This window comes from Phoxinus phoxinus, assembly GCF_949152265.1.
Source record: "Phoxinus phoxinus genome assembly, chromosome: 13".
In the NCBI taxonomy this organism is placed as follows: Eukaryota; Metazoa; Chordata; class Actinopteri; order Cypriniformes; family Leuciscidae; genus Phoxinus; species Phoxinus phoxinus.
In genome coordinates, this window is record NC_136888.1 from 31,899,589 (window position 1) to 31,913,852 (window position 14,264).

The 14,264-nt window shown below is 37.3% G+C and overlaps 1 protein-coding gene across 1 annotated transcript in view; it reads left to right on the plus strand.

Moving 5' to 3' along the window:
* Window positions 1–14,264, plus strand: part of alk (ALK receptor tyrosine kinase) — a 203,518-nt gene that overhangs the window by 152,561 nt on the left and 36,693 nt on the right. The window contains exons 6-9 of the mRNA XM_079632171.1: window positions 1,427–1,561; window positions 1,792–1,892; window positions 5,971–6,137; window positions 7,941–8,035. Coding sequence (XP_079488297.1) covers window positions 1,427–1,561; window positions 1,792–1,892; window positions 5,971–6,137; window positions 7,941–8,035 — 498 coding nt within the window. The remainder of the gene's footprint in view (window positions 1–1,426; window positions 1,562–1,791; window positions 1,893–5,970; window positions 6,138–7,940; window positions 8,036–14,264) is intronic.

A 14,264-nucleotide genomic window follows, 5' to 3' on the forward strand; every position in this document is an offset into this window, starting at 1 on the left:
TTAGAATTAGTCTCCCAATATGTAGTATGTTGAAATGAGTATTCCAAAGATACCCTGGACGGTCTACATTTTCCGGGTTGAATCCGTTGTGCAGATCCGTGCACACTCTAACGGCTAATATTGCTCAAAACCCATTGGACAAGGGAGGATTTTAACTGTGACAAAATGATTGACAGGGCAGTTAAACGGTGACAGGATACACATAACAAAGCTATCCGTTACAGATGCAATTATGATGAAGTAGTATGTCCCAAACCTTGCCTACTTTTCTGATACACACAAAAAAATATGCACTTTTTCTTCACAAAAACAGTACATACTTTTAGGGCATAGTATATGTAGGCGAATTGGGACGCAGTACTGGCAGATCTTAAGGATCTTAAAAATCTCATCTTTCGATTATTTTTAAAATAAAATATTGATATAGACGCACAAGGTCTTAAAAAAAAAAAAAGAGGTTCAGACAAGGTTGTTTCATGGAAAACCATGAGTCTGTCAGTTTATACATTATTTATTTTTCTCCTAAAACAAGGAAAACATATAATTCTGTTTCTTTATTTAATTAACTTCTTTATTTATTAACCAGACATTTCCCATAATCACTCTGTGGCCATGAATGCATCGCATCCATCCACCACTTCGAAGCATATCCTTTTAAATGCCTAACTTTGGAACACCTGGAGCAAAGCTTGTAAGTGCCATCAGGCAATTCATCCTCTGTAATGCAGTCGATCGCTGGAAGGCAACCATGTTTCTTCCCCCCGTGTTTCTTAATGAAGGTCAGACACATCCCTGCAGCGCTTCACAGGCTTGAATGAATTGTCTGTTGATGGAATGGCTTCTAATATGGCCTTCTTACACACTTTCTTCCCCGCCTTTCTGTTCCTTTACCTCAAAACAATATTCTCATCTGCACTCCGAAACACTCTCCGCTGTCCTCTTATGCCTCTTCAGACGTTTAAAAACGGTCAAAGACTATTTCTCTTCAAAGCGTCTAAGCTCTTGCGCTGAGGGATAAGATTGTTAGCACATTTATCTTGGTTCCACTTTATTTCGATAGTCCACTTTAGGCATTCTCCTAACTATAAGTAGCATTGCAACTACATGTCAACTAACTCTCATTAGAGTATTAGTAGACTGTAGTAGACTGTTAGGGTTCGGGTTAGTAGAATAAGTAGCTGCCAAGTTACTTATAGTCAGTAGAATATATGTTGGGGAGCATCAAAATAAAGAGTTAGCAGATATTAAGCAGACAGTCTAGTAATACTCTAATGACAGTTAGTTGACATGTAGTTACTTATAGTTAGTAGAATGTCTAAAGTGGACTATCGAAATAAAGTGTTTCCTTTATGTTTTTTTCTTTTTCTTTTTTTTCTCAGGTCTCTCAGTATTCTCAAAATGTCGCATCGTCTTCTCTCTCACTCAGGTCAGTTCCTCAACGGCAGCTATTGCTCGTTCGGGAGAGAGGATTGCAGCTGGCAGCTGGTTCCAGGAAGGGGTCCGCAATGGAGGGCCCATCCGTCCATTCCCCAAGGACTCAGAAGCAGCTGTCCATCACCAGGTGCTCTGCCGAAACATCTTAAGTTGAAGTCTAATCGACAAAAAGACTTGCAAGCACAGGGTTGACTACTAACAGTGAAAAATTAAAAACAAAGCGAAATAATTTAAGCAGACATGGTTAATAAATAATCTTTATTAAAGATTGACAATAAGCTTTTGACTGGTTATAGTCGGTCTTTCATCTTTCCTCTGAGTGATTTGTTTCATGTCTTTCATCACTCTGTATGGCAGGGGCCTTGCTGGCCATCGACAGTCAGCCCAAAGGTCAGCGAGGATCAGCGCAGGTGCGAAGCCCGCTTTTCTTCTACCCCCTGCGGAACGCCCCGTGCATGGTAAGTAGACTACGCCGTTTCTGCATTCCGTAAGTAACCGTAATGTACGGTATCTCTGTGCAATGGGTCTCCGGAGCTCTGAGGAAATGAAGTTCTGAACAGTTTCCATCTAGTCTTATTTGCAAATGCATTCTAGTCTATGCATGCATCGATCAGTGCTACACCTACAGAAATGCTCTGAATACTGATTCGGGTTGTATAGAAGTTTGGATAACCCATCAGGAGGTAATGGCTATAGATAAAGGCCCGGGTACACTTCATTTTCCACGTTCTGCTCCATCTCACACAGTTGAGTGCGCGAGCATTTTAAAGTATACTACTTTGGCCTTGAGCGCAAAAAGATGTGATTGCTGTATGCGCACTATCTAGTGGACTTTGTGTTTTTAAGCTTGTTTGTACTCGCACTGTCTGCACGGACATTTGTCAGTACCCGGACAGTCTTACACGGTCCCTCCTGTTTATGAAAATTACGTCAGGCGGACCGTTGTGGAACCCGGATGGCCAAAGTATACTTTGAGTTTAAATAAAAAGAGAGAGTATAGTATGTAATGAAAATAATACACTACTCATACACTGTTTCTTCTAATGCAGCAGTGTATGCACTAGGGGAGAACATATTATATTTCAGTGCTTTTGCGTTAAAACAGGTGTTTCAAACCCTCCAAGTACCCTCAAATACAATATGATGATATCCTTGTGTCCTGATATCCTGTTCCTAAAATATAAATGCAGCCTATGTGAGAAGAATATTAAATGGATATTTTAACCCTTAAATGTAAATTAAGTATTTATTTACCCACCATTATTGTTATTGTTGTAATGTCATATGCACTATAATTTATTTTTATTTTTTATTGTCCCGCTCGCACTCGTCAAGATAATGGCTGTGAATAGTGACCAGCATCAAGCTTTTTAAAAAGACGCAAAAGTATCACAGAATGATCCCATGCGATAAAGTTTGGTGAAAAACCAACCAAGATAATGTAATGTATTATTTAAAAAAAAAATCCTGGTCTTGTCTTGGTCCCAACACACACTGGTCTTGGTCTTGACTACAACACTAATAATAGTTTAATTAATTATCATTATTATTTTCTCAATTAATTCAGTTTCTCATGGATGTCCTACATTGTATTCTTTTTGTCAATTCGGGTTATTGTTAGCTTGATTAGCCATGATAAAATGTTTCACAGCGTTGATTTTGTTTGAGCTGGTAAGTTTCCAATGTTCAAGGCTATAGGTGACATTTTTAGGTTGCACAATACCTTTAATGGGTTGCTTTTGTAATCGCTGCTGAGAATGTAGCCCAGTGTCAGGAGGTTATTGTTATACCCGCATTTCAATGTCATTTAAATGTAATTACATGGAAATTTGGCAACCAAATGTGAAATGTTAATGTCCGTTTTGAAAAATGGAAAAAATGTCTGGCTCTCGCCTAGGTGCAAAGCTTTTGAAAGACCGTCTCCGTATTTGATTCAGAATTCATAGACCTTGACCCCATCAGTCTGTGGCTCACAGACGAGCATGCTGGGAAAGGTGAATTACACAACTGCAAAAGACTTCCTGGAGAAAAAAACCCCTCAAACAGTGAGTTTCAGAGGGAACGGAGGGGTGCAGACTGACAGAGATGGAGAAGAGAGAGCAACAGTGGGATACAAATTTGAAAGTAAGAGAAAGAGAGAAAATGTCAGGGAGATTATGGGGTGTAGATAAATAGGAATAGAGGTGGAGAGGTAGGCGTTGGTTTGGGCTTTATGAGAAGTCTGACTGACAGCTTTAGATAGATGTGAGGTGAGTGCTTGCTCTTGTATGAACGGAGCCCAGAGCGGTGTGGAGGCACAGCGGGCCATGACAGCATATTGGACTTAATCCAGACACGAACCAGGACTATAGATTACGACAGTGATCTCTCCCCCCTAGCCACTGTTCTCAGTGTGACTTCTGTAATAGGAGAAGCCTTGCTCCTTTCAACAGCTGGCGTTTTCACAGGCCACTGTAAGTCTTCTGACATAAAGGTCCTTCATAATGGATGAACCTCAGAGCAGATGTGATATAAGCATCACAATCTGCACTAGGTCACACGTAGTCTCACGGAACCAGACTCTTGACATCAGCATAAAGTCTGGTCTATTTTGCAGCATAATCTGGCCAAGAACCACCCACTCAGCACATCTCATTGACATGGAAAAGCATGTGGACTTTCCATAGACGTAATGATTTTTATACTTTACAAACTGTATATTTTATACAGATCACAGAAAACTTTCTGCTATTTTAGATAAAAAAAAAAAAGATAATTCTGTATGATTTATAAGCCTGTTTTCTCATGGAGACCAAAAAAAAAATCCCCACAAAAGGTAAAAATGTACTGGTATTATTATACTTTTAGACATTTGGTGTCCTGGCCTTATTCATTTACATAGTAACCGAGTCAAAATAAATTTTTTGGGAATCAATATTATGCCACTGTACTGGTCTCTTTGATTGGAGCTCAATTTGCTTTGAACCCAGAATATTACATTAACAAATACACCTTTGAAACCAATATATAAGAATATACAGTTCTGGTCAAGGGTATTTAGTGCCCAATTGTCAAAATTTGACTAAGAATGTTTTGCTCCTCCTGATACATTTTATTAATTTGCATGTGCTGTCTGCATTGTTTTTGCACCTGGTACACACTAAATGAATCATGCAAATCTGAGTGCTAGGTTGTGAAGGATGCAGCAGACTTCCAATATCTGCTGTACTTTGCAGTATCTCCTCACCACTGCATACCAGGCACTTGAACCACACTTGTAAAGGCCTAAAGTGTGCTTGAATGCACTGCACATCTGGATATGTGCCCATTTCAAAGGTCCTTCTTACAGTAATAAATTCATGAATAACTGCAAAAAATTCGTAGTAGCACATATACAAACATCAACGCAATGTTAATTGTACCACTCAAAAAGTGCCAGGCAAAACTTCTGCTAAAATCCTTTGTGAATAAGGCTCTTACATATTGAAACTGCTGGTTTTCAGCCAGTTTGTTGCATTTTACGTGCCATATGCACCAAACAATGACTGTGAGTTGTCTGTTTGAGGCTGAGATTTATATTAATCATTCATGAAATATATGCCAAATTTGAAACTGGAAAAAGTTTTTTTGAAGGGAAAGTTATTTTGAAGGGAAAAAAGTTGATGTTACATGTATCATCATGCGTAAATCAGAGGTTACACTTTATTTCAATGGACCACTTTAGACATTCTACTAACTATACAATTGGTAGTCAGCCAGAATGCCTATTGCCGCCACGTTAGCCACCGCGGCAAAAATAAACCAGTTGCATTTCAAAGTCGCTTATGCTTACGCAAAGCCTCATTGATGTGATAATGTTGAAAAGTTTTCATTCTTTATCAAAGAAAATTATGCTTATCATAACAACCTACTGTAAGACTATTTCTTAATTAATACTAAAACACAAATGCTGCCGACTAACATCGGTTAGCAAGTCCTGACAATGTTTTCATTTTACGATCATTTAGATTAATTTATTACACTGTTATGTTTAAGTTCATGAATCTAGCCCTACTAACAAATTAAAATAACACAAAGTATAAGAAATACACATAACCTTGACATGCATAGCCTTTCTAAATTATGTAAAACTGGCTCACAATGTTAACTTTTAGCCTACTTTACTTACATTTGTACTGTAACTTCAGTATTGGGATTATGAATTCGTGTAACTACAATGTTTCACTTGAATTTATCTGCTACAGCTCTCAATAAGCTGGTGAAAGTATTATTCTTGTTGAGTGCCAACTGTAAGTAACTTACAGTTGCAACAACATGTCAACTAACTGGTATTAGGCTAGTAGGATGTTAGTAGACTGCTAGGTTAGGGTTAGGTATTGGGGTTTGGGTAAATATTATAGTGAGTAGAATGTGTGTTTTGGAGCATCAAAATAAAGTGTTATCACATATTAAGCAAACAGTCTACTAATACTGTAATGAGAGTTAGTTGACATGTAGTTGCAAATGTCTTAACTGGATCAAAATAAAGTGTTTTACCAAATCTGATCTTTTCTACAGGTCAAGTTCTGGGTGTGTGGATCTTCAAATGGAGTGCTATCTCTCTGGATTATAGAGAACAGCACAGGACCCGAGGGCCAACGGAGTCTCTGGAACTCAACAAGCGAAGCTAATATGGGGAAAGGGTGGAAAGTCATTACCCTACCACTCTTCGGTTTGGTGGATCTGTAAGTCTATAGTTACAACCATCAAATTTATGCTGAATATCCTCCATGGTCTGAGTGTGCACATGATTTGTAACTTAACAATGGCATAATCAGGTAAACAATGACTGGAATGCTTCTGCTTAAGGAGAATATATGCAAAATGAAGTTTCGGATACATATGCAAAAGTTTTCACTTACCTTTGAGCAAGCTGTAGACATTTACCTTTGGTTTCGCACAAACCCACACATTTACTCGGATATCCTAATGAATCCCACTGGTGCCGCGTCCCTGCTATATGGGCCCGACAGAGCACAGCACATCCAGTGCTCACCTTATCACTCTCTCCAGAAGAAAAAAACTGACAGAGGGAAACAAAATCAATGAAGAGGTTCACCATTCATCCACACTTTCACTCCAATTAGCAACTGCTCTTGACTTGTAAGAGTAAGGAGGGCCGAGGAAAATAGGAGGATGTTACATCTCTACATGTTTGATTGGAATCTCATCAACACTCTCAAAACCCCCACAATTCCCACCGCCCCAACCTCCACTCTTGTTATCCAGGGTCTCGCTAATTCCAGTCCACAGAGGGCGATTAAAATTTCATTCCTGGCCTCCTTTCCCTTTTCTTGTTGTAGTTCCAATTTTTTAGATTTATCTAACACTTCACAGCATAGCTGCAAAGCTTCATGCCCTATGACCCAAAGAGCCAGTTCTTACACATTTATTATCATGGGAGATATTAGGGCAGGGGATAACACTCCTCTCAGGGATTTATTCAAAATCTGATTGGTTCTACTGTAGCCATAAATATAAATTTGTGGTGGTTTTGAGATACACCTTAGCTAAAGAATGACACCTACATTTTTCTTTCTTGGAACACAAAAGTAGAGGTTTAACAAAATGCCCATTGTGCTGTTTTACAAACATTGAGAACCAATAACATTTGATGTTAAATCTGCAGTGTGGTAAACCAGCATAAATAAAATTGTCAGTGCATATTCCAGTCTTCACATAAAGCTATTGTATGGTTTCAGAAGACTAGGGATATAGCACACAAGTCATAGGGCCAGATTTACTAAACGGTAAATTAGCGAGAGAGCACAATCCCCAAAACAGCGCAGATGAGAGTGAAAACTTCTGTTGCGTGATCTACTGACGTTAAAGAACACGGACACAGCTGAATCATTACCAGAATGACCAACGCAAATTAGCGTCTGGTTTAAGGACGTGCTTTGTGTGGGCATTAAATAATGGCACAATACCAGTAAATTGACTAGCACAAACCTTAGTTAATCACATTGCATGAATCATTTAAATACTTTCCTCCCATAAATTGTGCATCTGAAAGGGAAACTTCTACAAATGCATTATGCAATAATCTCAGCCACAAAAATAACCCTGGTCACGCCCTTTCAACGTTAAATTTTCACTGCGTGTCTTTAGTAAATCCTGACAGTAGGTTTTTTTTTTTTTTTTTTTATGCCAAAAGACACTTTTGCGCTGGTGGAAGCTGTTAGTAAATCTGGCCCATAGTGACAAATTTAACAGAATTTATTTGAAAACCTCAGTACCCATTCATTATTTTAAGTATGGAAAAGAGCAGTCTGGATGTTCTGCTAAACATCTCATTTTTTGTTGGAATGACCAAATAATCTGGTTTGGAATGACATTATGAGCATGTTTACAGACATTTAATTTATAGTGTTTATTGTTCCAAAGGGACTCTAGTTAATAGCTATCCACTTTCTGCTGTGTGTCTCGGCTTAAAAGATGTGTTCACTCTCTTTAATTGATCTCCCTTTTCCTCTGTCACACTTTAGGTTCTACCTGCAGTTCAGCGCTGATATTTCCTCTACTGCGGGAATTGCATTTGCTGTGGACAACTTCACTCTGAGCATGGAGTGCTTCCTTGAAAGTGAGTGTTGCATCTTCACTCTTTTCATTATCAGCCATTTTCCACCCTGAGATGAGAGAAGTAGCCATTTTAAAAATAAATAATTAATACAACCGTTAACCATCCACTAATAGGTTTTTTAGTGGCCGGTTCCACCCCATCCATTCAAGCTCCAATGCGGTTTTCAGGGAACTGACTTCGCATAAAGAGAACGCTATGAAACTGGTCTTGATTAGCATTAGTTATTTTAATTTTACTTTATTACAGTGGTTAGGGTGCCTGAAATTGATCCACTGTGGGCGTATCATGAGTATTTATTGACTGGTTGACTTTTTTTCTGATTGACATCAACTTTGTGTTTAGATTCAGGGTACTAGAGCTGGTGAATTGACTGAATTGATTCGGTGTGAGCTGTTAGCTTTTATAAATTTAAATCTAAAAATATTGCTTTCATGCTTGCCATTACAACCTGAAAATATTTGCAGATGTTTGTACAGCTACCTGGAGATTATCTGTAATGTCCAAAAAACATGGTGCTCCTTTGTAAAAAAATACATAAATTAATGGCTAAAATGAATTAAATTGAATTTTAAAATCATCACACTGTGAGGATCAAAGTGCCAGGCATCAAGAGAGAAGTTGTCTTGCACATATTATTTATGTATGTTCAGGTTAAGCTGTCTGCTTTGCTGTTTATTACTGATTCTTAATGCAAGTAAACATTACTGAAAGCTACAACAAACTGGAATTATAGATGGAAATGTTTTATAGCAAAACAAACAATTGTAAAGCCCCTTCCACTAGTATTGTCATGATGCTGGAATTACAATACCTTGAACATTTCAATGTTCGATACCACAGGGACAACTGCCATATAGATATTTTTTATTATCTCATAATGGTTTGATACTTTTGTTGCAATTGCTTACACACAGCACAAGGAAGCTGTATTTGAAACTAAAGTCAGTAAAAAAATAACCACAAATAAACAAATTGCAAATGGTGGCACACATAAATACAATTAAATAAAGACACAAATTAAATAACCATGGCTTTAAGTTTTTCAGGTGGATCTAACAATAGTATTTAGGTAAGACACAACATAATTTAAATAAAGTAATCAAATGTAAAATAACTCTGGATAGTCTTCAGTGTTAAACATAATGCCTACAAAAGTTATTCTGTCAAGTGAGTGATTTTCTCTTTGTCTTTTGTTCTTTGATTTTAACATGACAGACAGCAGCAGGAATATTAAGCTGCTGTCACTTTAAGAGCTTATGAACGGATCCAATATACAGTTACACATGTGATTTCTTTCGTCTTTTCCAAAACTTACTGTGTTCCCCGGAATACTCGCCAAGACGGGCATTTTGACATAATTTTGTGTGTATTTGACAGTTAAAGCGCAATGACCCAGAAAAAAAAGAGCTCAATTTGATACTCGTGAGCTGTTTGAGAGGTGGCTTTGTGAGAGCATCACTTATATAGATCACTTTTGGTGTGAGCGCGAAACCTGCAGGAATGAGGAAAATAATGTGCAATACCAGCAACCCCGCTCCGAAATTCCAGACCTAACATCCAACACTGTTCGACTGCAGTGAATAAGACGAGTAAATGAGTGGAGGCGGGTGCATGTCGAACTGTCAATCCCCATCGGAGAGAAGAGAGAGCGAGAACGTGCAGCTATCGGTCTATCAATGCTGCAGAAAAAGAGTATTTTCAGATATTTCATTATCGATACGATACATATATCTATATTTTTGACAACTTCTTCTCGAACTGTTGCCAAGGTCTAGAAAATGTGCATCTTCAAATGAAGATTAATTTATTGTGTGATGTAACACGGATTGACCACACAAAGCCGTAGATGTAGATCAGGCCTGATGTTTCATATAAATCACTGACTGCTGAAGCTGGAATCAACTCTTCACACAGCGACTCTGACACACGCTAACTGAGATGACACAAGAATGACAAGACCTTTTAGCCAGTCCTAAGAAGACAAGAAAAACATCCCCTCGAGTTCCACATTTTGATTGTGCTGGAAACTGTAAGCCGTCTGAGGGGGCTCTTAAGACGGATTTGAAGGAGATCAGCACAGGATATTGCACAGCTGGGAAAAGAACAGGAATGGGAATCATTAATGCAAACCTCTTGGATTAAACAGGATAAGATCTTTTATTTGTTGGCCTTATGGTGTCTCGCTTTTTTTCTCCGAACGAGCCAATGTGTTTACTTCAGCTTTTGGCATTTGGAATCAACTTGGCACTGACTTTATCATACATTTGCCCTTCTAGACCCTGGCAACAGTGCGAGAAGAAGTGTGTCGCTTCCCAGAAGGAGTGGATAGGGCTTTACAGTTGTTTGTTGTGCTGTTTAAAACATATTCATTTATAATTCCAGTTTGTTGTAGCTTTCAGTAATGTTTCCTTGCATTAAGGACCAGTAATACACAGCAAAGCAGACAGCTTAACCTGAACATACATAAATAATATGTGCAAGACAACTTCTCTCTTGATGCCTGGCACTTTGATCCTCACAGTGGGATGATTTGAAAGCATCATTAGACACGATGAGATGAATATCTTTGTAAGATCTGAGTCTTAATCCCTCTCCGTTGGCGTGAGAGAGAGGGCCACTGATGTTGAATAGCTCACTTGGTCCATGAAATATTTGCCCAGCAATTTGTATCTGACGCCATTTTCTGCCACACATCGATTCGACACGGCTGCACTGCGGCTGCCATTTATTCCATCCTTTCTGCCATTTCCCTTCCCGATGACACTTGGGAATGTGTGGAGTTATGTATTATGCCCTCGTTCCCTGGCTAAATTAAATATTATAGCTATACATCATCACGCTGGGGTTTGCGGGACCCATCCAGCAGTGTTTCCAAGGGTGAGCAGTGTGCACCGTTGGCATGACTGATTTATTTAAAATGTTATTGTTTAAATTTTGTACGATCCACATAACATGCTTGACAGTTCCCGTAGGATAAATCACAAAAGATCAGTTGTTTTTTTCCTAGACAGCAATGAGATAAGAGTAGATGAATTTGAGATTTTCTTAAGAGAAAAACGCTGTATTAATCTGACATCTGTCTCCTCCAGAATTTCAGGATAAATCTAATCTCAGTGTCACAAATTGTGCTTAGGTTGGCAAAGATACCAAAAATGAGCAATACAAGAGATGTTGGTAACACTTTACTGTAAGGTTGTATGTTAACATTAGTTATTGCAGTAGTTAACATAGAATAACAAATAGTAACGCATTACAAATAACATGATGCTTATTGTAGTTCTAGACTAAATGTGAGCATTTACTCATCTCACTTGCACAAAATAAAAAAAGATTCAGTATGCCTCAAAAGGAATAAAGACAGTGCAATTCAATATACTTTATGTATTTAATCTCACTTTATTGACCAAAATCTGAGCTGCTGACTTTCAATGAGCCATTTCAACCATAATAAACAAAAATGACGTCAGATAAACATCACATTTGTGTTTAGTTTTTAGTTTTTATTGCTGAAGTAAGAGTGTTGGACTTTATTCTCCTTATTCTTCTGCGATTCAGAATGGCGTCACATCTGAAAGGTTTGTTTAAGCGGCGCCATTTACTGTTCAGGCGTCAATTTCCTGAGGTTTATTCATTTCACTTTTGGTTTGAAAAGGCCTTTACATTTGCCCAAAGAAATATAACTTTTTTGTTATATATATATATATATATATATATATATATATATATATATATATATACAATTAATAAAAAAAGTCCAGCCCAGGTGAGAGAGAGTACCCCAAAAGTAATGCAATGCATTACGTTCCATGAAAAAGTGACCAAGTAATGCAATTAAGTACTTTTTGTGGGAGTAACACAATCTCGTAATGCACTTTTAAAAGTATCTTTCCCCCAACACTGCAAATAACTTTGGAATACTTTCCAATGTTTTTAACATTTCAAGTTGTATATATTAGCATCAATGTATTATACATAAACATGAAAATAACCAACGCTAACTCACAACCAATTCGTATGAATTCGTACCAGTGAGTATAATCTGGCTAATTCGTACGAGTTCGTGTGATTTGTCTAAACCCCAGTGATTGGTAGGTTTAGGGGCAAGATCAGGGGTAGGTCATTCATACGAACTCATACGAATTGGGCAACTCATAAAATATTTACGATTCAGAAAACAATCGTAAGAATTCATGCGAGTGAGGTTGTATGAATTTGTACGAATTAGTCACCTCGTAAAATTCGTACGAATTGTTGTGAGATCGGGTTGGAATTAACAATGAACAATAATATAACATTAACCTAGGTTCATGCAATAAAACAAATAATAAATAAAATAATAATAATAATAATAATATATATATATATATATATATATATATATATATATATATATATATATATATATATAATTCCTGATTCCTAATGCATTAAGTAATGTTGCATTACTTCTCTTAATGTTATCTCTTATCGAGATTTTAATATAAACACCTACATTTCTCATCAAATTATTTGGGCTATGATATACATTAATTGTTTAGCTTTAACTCCTACTATAATATGTCAACACATACAGTTAATACTGTTAATGAAAAACATATATATATATATATATATATTTTAAATAGTTTATATTTTGCACATCTGACTTTATATCTGGCATTTCTGAAATAAATAAGTAAATAAACAAACAAACTCACTGGAAAAAAATAAAACTGAATCAATTTTAACGATTTCAGAACTAAAATAATAAAAAATAATTAATAACTCTTTGATACATGATTTTTTTTTTTTTAAATATGAACTTGAAATTTAAATTATACCAGTTACTCCTGTAGTGGCCATACATTGCTAAAACAAAATTCAGACTTAACAAACTTAACTAGACAGCTAAATGTAAACTAACTCAAACTAAATATAATACATGGCTTTTAAAGTTACAACTAAACATCAAAAGATGTGTCTAAGGAGAAAAATGTTGTACAATTAATGCTTAAATCAAATATATTAAACAAATCATTAACATTCTAATTAATTAAAATTCAGTAAGAGCTGCACACATTCTCAAAGCCTGAGCTTTGAAACTAAAATCTGTAGGACAGTGTCCTGGAGGCCTAGAGGACTGGAGCTGAAAAGCCCGGGTTTAGTGTTTAAAGCTCAGAGCTGGTAACCAGAAAGCTGCTTTTATCCCCACAAATCACAAGCTATGATCCATCAACATTGTTTCATGGTGCAAGGCTCTTAACCCTTGGGTGGTCCAATTGGACTGCCACTAATGAGCTTGTGATGTCATTCTAAAAAGTTTATGCAATGTCATGTGGCGATAAATAAAGTTTCGACAATTCTATTGCTCTGTGTGTTTCCTGTAAGAGCAGTAACTCCGTCTCACTGGTCTCCGATTGAAACAGATGGCACCGGATTCACTTTGTGGGTGTTTACCTCTATTTCCCGGCTTTGGCATGGTGGCAGACTCGCTTATCCTGTTTTTATTAGTTTTCTCTTCGGAACAGGGAGTCATATCAATAAGAAAATTTGCATGCCTACCCAGAGTGGCAGTCTGTGATGGAACAGTAAAATAAAAAATAAAAAAGTCTGTCCGGGAAGTCATACTAGTTTTTTTAGGATTCATTCTACGGCACTACCTGTGGTGCCCAAAACTCGTAAAAATCACCCAGCGCTGCTTTTATGACAATGCCAGCTGCTCAGCGATGGTTTGGCGTTTCCCTAATGAGTACTTTCTCAACAACACGAGTGGAATCCTCCAATCTATCTCACAGGGATTATGGGTGCCAGATATGCTATTAAAAGTGGAGATATTGGAATTCTGAAATGTAGACAAAGGGAGAGAAAGGTAGCTTATATATTCATCATAGATGTGTCCCAGTCTTAAACATCAGATTTACTTTTTATTTCATAAACCTTACTTGGCTTTAGGGCAACTTACTGTCTGTCAAGAGTCCAAGCTTAGTTTGAACTCAATCAACCATTACTGAAAGAAAAAATCAAGCCTCAAGCTGAAATATTATGAATGTGTCTGGCAGCTGGAGTCAGATATTATGTGGTCCAGTGAGAATTGCTCTGAATTCCGACTGAAAACCTAGTTCAAGCTAATGTTTGGAGTGCTGTGTGTGTGTGTGTTCTAGTTCCTTTAATGTATTTCCATCCCAGGTTTAGCGCTGCCAAAAAGTACTTAAGCCTCAATTAAAAAAACTGCATTAGATATCAAGTCAAA